This window comes from Mandrillus leucophaeus, unplaced genomic scaffold (assembly GCF_000951045.1).
Source record: "Mandrillus leucophaeus isolate KB7577 unplaced genomic scaffold, Mleu.le_1.0 Scaffold153, whole genome shotgun sequence".
In the NCBI taxonomy this organism is placed as follows: domain Eukaryota; kingdom Metazoa; phylum Chordata; class Mammalia; order Primates; family Cercopithecidae; genus Mandrillus; species Mandrillus leucophaeus.
Window position 1 is genome coordinate 1242830 of NW_012101510.1, and position 6000 is coordinate 1248829.

At 56.6% G+C, this 6000-nt stretch overlaps 1 protein-coding gene across 1 annotated transcript in view; it reads left to right on the forward strand.

Moving 5' to 3' along the window:
* The window catches only part of MPRIP (myosin phosphatase Rho interacting protein), a 113775-nt gene that overhangs the window by 66609 nt on the left and 41166 nt on the right, over positions 1-6000 (forward strand). Inside the window, exons 7-9 of the mRNA XM_011975297.1 lie at positions 3959-4097; positions 4891-5004; positions 5450-5535. Coding sequence (XP_011830687.1) covers positions 3959-4097; positions 4891-5004; positions 5450-5535 — 339 coding nt within the window. The remainder of the gene's footprint in view (positions 1-3958; positions 4098-4890; positions 5005-5449; positions 5536-6000) is intronic.

A 6000-nucleotide genomic window follows, 5' to 3' on the forward strand; every position in this document is an offset into this window, starting at 1 on the left:
CTAGGACTGGGGCCTTAAGGTTCCCTGGTGGGTTCTCAGCTGCCTGGTTCTTGTAGGGCTGGATCTTATCCTCCTGGGCCATTTCTGTTCTCTGAAGTGGCATGGAGGCAGGAAGACCCTAAAGCTACATGTGGTGACAGAGGCGCTCCTCACCCTGTCGGTCCCAGGGTGGGCAAAGGGCATTGAGAGAGGTTCAGAGGCAGACGGTTGTGCCCAGGAAGATGGGGGCAGCACTGGTTCATCTCTCAAGGACATGCTCCCTGGGGAGCTTCCTGCTCACCCAGGAAGCCTGAGGCAACCTGTGAAGCAGCCGAGCACCCAACAGCATTACTTTTGCCCTCCAGGGGAGCACTGCTTTTTGCCCTGTAAGACTTTGACTGGCTGGAGAGAGAGAGAGTTTGGACATCTGGACCTAGGGCAGGGACCAAGGGGCACAGGTGCAGAACTTGACTGCTACCTAAGAAGAGGCGGGCCCATGCCCTGCCCTGCCCTTCTCCAGAGTTTCCTGGAGAACTAGAGAAAGAGCTGGATGCCATCTGAGGCCTCGAAGCCCAGATCCAGACCCAAGTGCCCAAGCACGCCTTCAATCAGGCTTGCACCGCTGCATCTATAAACTCAGGCTTTGCCTTGACACCAGGGTTCCTCAGCCTGGTTTATGGATAGACTTCTGGAGGTCCATGATGACCTGCCCCCTCAATAAAACGTTTTCACAGTATTCTTCCCAGAAGAGGATTAAGGTTAGGCACTCTTCTGGGAAGAAAACCGGTAGTTTTCATTAGGTTCCCAAGGTTCACTGTCCAGAAAAGAAGTTCAAACCATAGTTCTGGAAGTCTTCTCAGAGTGTCCTCCCTTCCCCAACCACAACCTCGAGCTCAGAGTTAGAGACACTACTGGAAGGGACAGGTGAAGGCAGCCAGGAGCTCCCGTGCCTTGAAGGGCAGGTGGAGGGAAGTGTTTTTTACCTTCTGCCCCCTTTTCTTCCGAACACCCACCATTGCTGACAGCCCACCCACTCTTCCAAACGTCCCAGATGAAAAGGACCTGTGAGCCTGCAGGTTAGTCTCCAGGATAAGGAAGTGTCTCCCAGAGATGCTGCTCTTGAGAGGAAAATGACACGTTGACTTCCTAGGGAAAGGAAGGGCAGCCAAGTGGTTCCCAGCCCCTGCCTAGTGCCCTGGGGTGCTCTGCTAAGCACTTGGCTGCCTTAACATTTCATAGTAGCCTGATGAGGACCTGTTACTACCACCCCGGTTATAGACGTGAAAACTGAGGCTCGGGAGTAAGTGTCTTCTCACAGTGGATAGCTGGTGCAGATCCCAGTGGGGCCTCAGCCGGGAAGTCCCTGTTCCCATCCTGTGACCCAGGACTGATGCCAAGGGTGCTCTTTTAAGCAATTAAGAAAATATATAAGTAAAGGGTTTTGCTAGAGAGAGGAGGAGGCCAGTGGGTGGGCAGGGGAGGCTTCATGCTGGCTGGCAAGCAGGCTGTGTGTCGTGGTGGCTCCAGAGCAGGATCAGCCACGTCCTGGTTTAGCGCCAGACCACAGAATTAGCATTCAGCACACCTGCTTGGCTTGGCTTCTTCTCAGAGAGACTCCTTTTGAACTCGTTCTTGTCTCCTGTCACCTGGGACAGGTGCAGTCTCGGGGGCTTTGTACTCTGCATGCACTGCCACACAGATGGGTTTTCACCTGGTGCTGGCCCCACCCTCCGCCAGTTCTGCATACTAATACTGCAGCATCCCTTTCTCCTGACCCTGGTGACATCTGATTGGCTGCTGTCGCTTTCCGAGGCCTGCTCACTAGATCCCTAGTAGCCCACCCTGTGCTTGGTTGGATTCCTGTCCCCTAGTTGATTAGAGCAGAATCTCCAAATTGGCAAGAGATTGGCCACACCTTCCTGGAATGGCAGCCACAACAGGTGTGCCCAGGAGCCAGACTGCTGGGACTATGGGGTTGGTTTTTTGACAAGCCACAGTCATCTAGGCAGGCCTATCTGAACCTGACTGGCTCTGGGCTTCGATGTGTCTATTCCTCTGACGTCCAGAGTGTTTCTTGGATAGTCACCTCTGGCTGTTGAGTGGGGGAAGCTGTGATCCTGGTTGGCCTGCTGGTGACTGGCAGCAAGGCCAGCTCCCCATGCAGCCGTAACCCCTCTACCCTCAGCACAGCACATAGTGTCCTGGGAACCCTGGAGTTGCAGGGTGCAGGCCCCGTTTTCTCTGCTGACCAGTAAGGTGCTTGCTGTCCCACCTCCAGTGGTTCCAGGGCACCAAGTAATAACTTTCCTCCTCGCCCAGTAGATCAAGGCAGCCGGTGCCTGAGCCTGTGAACTTACAGGATCTCCCCAGGCCCCCATGCAGTGCAACTGTAGCAAGTGCCTTTCCTCTTCTCCACCATGACTCCTCTGTCTGGATCCCCACAATACCACAGCATGTGATTTGCATGGGGTTCAAGTCCAGCAGCTCCTCACTGCTTTCCTGGGGCTTTCTAGGCCCCAGTGTTGGGCAGAGGAGCCCTCATCCGGGAAGTGGCGGCACTGAAGCCTGTTGGTGAGCCTTGAATCTCACCAAGATCCCACCACAATGGCTCAAGTGTGGTGGACGCCTGGCCTGCACTTACCAAGCTTTCCCTGGGTGCCCGGGAACTCCAGCAGCTTCCTTAGCTTCCTGCTCTCACAATGCCGTGGCCTCTCCTGCTCCCCTACCCCAGCGCCTGCCTCTGCTGCCAGTTCTGGCAGGCTGGCACGGCACAGGCTTCTTTCCTGAGGAGGACACTTTGTGTCTAAGCACAGGGAGGAAGGGGAGCTGAGGAAGACACTTTGTGTCTAAGCACAGGGAGGAAGCAGAGCCCGGGGCCCTCAGAGTCCAGCCCTGGGCCCTCCTCTCTGAGGTGAAGACATCTTAGGCGGCTGGTTTTCCCTCGCCCTCCCTGAGAAGCACCTGGCCTCTTGGGGGAGGTGGGGTCTCAGGAATTGATCTAGTTTCCTCTTTTCCTTGTGGAGATAATTAGGCTTCCAGGCTTGGAAGCCCTTCACCCACTTCCTCTGGGTTCTTATCCTCTTGTCCAGAGCACTAGTGACACCCTCCCCGCCAGGTAACTTAGGTGTCCCTAGGAGAACAGGCCCGGCACCGTGAGCTGAGCCTCAGTGGGCATGTCCCCCACTTCTGACCCCACCAGGGTGACTTCTTGCAGCTGGAGGACAATCATGGTCTCTCTCCCTCTTCAGTGATTATGTTGGGTTTTTGCTTCTTTAATTCTTTGAATAATTTTGGTTCACCATTATTTGATTTGAAAAAGCAGTGCTTTTCCGTGTATTCATTTCCCAGCCTTGTTTTCTTTCAGGTCTTGCCTCTGCGCTCTCCTGCTGTGCCGCTGGGTGGCGCTGCGCCTCCTCCACCCGCTTCGCCCCCATCTCAGCTCCGTCTCCAGCCGTAGACAGCCTGAGGAGGCCGCCAGCCCTCTCACATGAAATCAGCCTGCTTTGTTTTTGTTTTAATTTGGTCTTTGATTCCTTTTACTGTTGGCAGAAACAATGTTAATTCCTGGGCCTCTTTCTTGCTAAATTTTGGGGTGGGGGCTTCACTGTGATCATGAGGGATGCAATGAGAATGGAGGCCGCCCTCTGAGGTGGTGGTTGCCTTTTGATCATGTCTGTGGCTCAGGAGAGGCTGCTGGGTGCCAAGCTGTGTGAATGCCGAGTGGGTCAACACCACAGAGCCTGCGGGGCCTCCAGCGCGGGGCAGAGGGCAGGGGCAAGCGCAGGCCTGGTGGGAGGGAGGGCTGTGGAGGGGCACAGGCGGAGCTCGGGTTGGCTGAGCACGTGTCTAGACAACCTCGGTGCTGTGCAAGTCTGAGCGAAATCAGGCCCAGGCCAGGCTGGGCATGGGAGGAGTCGGCTCACTGCCACCTCACAACTCACCTCACTGCCACCTCAGGGCCTCGTGTCTTCTCTTGCAGGAGGTCTCAGGTGATTGAAAAGTTTGAGGCCTTGGACATTGAGAAGGCAGAGCACATGGAGACCAATGCAGTGGGGCCCTCACCATCCAGCGACACACGCCAGGGCCGCAGCGAGAAGAGGGCGTTCCCTAGGAAGCGGGTGAGTTCCTGGGGCCAGGCAGCATCTCAGGGGTGGCTCGGGGGCGGGTCAGCATGCACCCCATGCGCCGAGTCCCCTCCACACAGGCCTGGGTTGTGCTCCTGCCAGGCTTCTGCTCTCCGACTGCCTCCTCTGCATAGTGACCTTCTCGAGGGCAGGCCTGTCTCCTGCAGCTTCATATCAGAGCCTTCTCCGTCTCTGCTGAAGGATATTCTCACACATTTTAGATCCCAGATTTAATTAGGATCACTCTCTTCCTCTCTGAGGCAGCCCAGCGACAAGGCTGAATGTCATACCTTCCTAACTCTTTCTTTCAGTACAGCTGCACCCTTCGTTTCTCCACTCAGCCCAAGGTAGACTCGGCTTCTGAAACCTCCTGGGCACCCGCCTGCTGCTTTTGTAGCCGGCCAAGTCCAAGCTCATCTTCTCCTGGCTTCTCTCTTGTTCACAAGGTGCCTAGTGCCCACTGCCTGGCCCATGGCTTGCCACCTGCTGCCACAGAGCCCAGGGCTCTTCCTTTTGTGGCTCAGAGAAGCTAGGGGATGGGGTGGGGCCAGGAAAGTGACAGTGACTGGGAATCCAAAAGAAAAGGCTGCTCAGTCAACGAGGACATCTCAGGACCCGGGTCCTGTCCTGGTCCTGCCGCAGGCTTGCTGTGGGGGCTAGGCAGATCACTGCCCCTCGCCAGGAGCAAGGCCCTGGCGGCTCTTGGAGGGGTGGACGGCACCAGCTCGTCCCTCACCTGCCCGTGTTGCCCTGGGCTGCGCTGACTGGCGGCTGCTCTCTGCCACAGGACTTCACCAATGAAGCCCCCCCAGCTCCTCTCCCAGACGCCTCGGCTTCCCCCCTGTCTCCACACCGAAGAGCCAAGTCACTGGACAGGAGGTCCACGGAGCCCTCCGTGACGGTGAGCCCAGGCGCCGTGTCCTCCGGAGGCCGTGCTCCTCTGCTTCTGTCACTCTGAGGCACTGTCTGTTTCTGTCTATGCGTCCACGCCAGCTGTCCCTCTGTGCACAGGCCCTCGTGTCCGTGAGCACCCCCACCCACCAACCCACAGGCCGTCGAACGCAAATTCTGTGTTTCTTCCCTTTTCTGGTCCCAGCAGAACCAAGAGCTCCATGGCATCCTGAGCTCTGGGAGGAGGCCCTGCGGAGGAGGTCACCTTGGCCAGGCAGACTCCTGACTCTAGGAGGCAGGGCTGCAGTGGGGACCCTCTGCTCCTCTGGCGTTGGGCATTGCTTTCTGTGGCACTTCGGAGGCAGAGGCTACGTCTTGCTGGAGCTTGTCTCATTCTCTGCGTCATGCCTCAAGTGGAAGAGCAGACCTTGCACCGGGTCCTCCATGGGCCTCAGAGCTGTGACAGCAGAGGTGTGGAAGGAGTGGTCAGGGTACAGGAGCAAGGCCAGCTCAGCATGCTGACCCAGCTCTTCCCCGTTCGGTCTTCAGCCTCCAGGGGAGCCTGGGGCCTGCTCACTGCCTCTTGTCTCCTTGCTGCCTGCCCCAGGGCTTGGGGGCTCCCAACCACAGATTGATGTGTAATATGGAGTGTGAAGAGGAATAGGGTTTGGGTTTCTCCTTCAGTCTGGGTTTTGCTTCAGGTGTCTCAAACAAAACCCGTTATTTCTCTGTTAACTTATCTGGGAGTTCCTGTCCCCAGCAGAAAGCACCACCAGGGAACCCACCTGCATAGGCCTTGCCATTGGGGTCAGATTGCAGGCTTGACTTCAATGGCACAACCATGATATGGACGTTACAAGTTTTTGTTAAAGATCCGCAAGCTAGGCCAAGTGTGGTGGCTCACACCTGTAATCCCAGTACTTTGGGAGGCCAAGGCGGTCAGATCACAAGGTCAGGAGATCGAGACCATCCTGGCCAACGTGGTGTAACCCTGTCTCTACTAAAA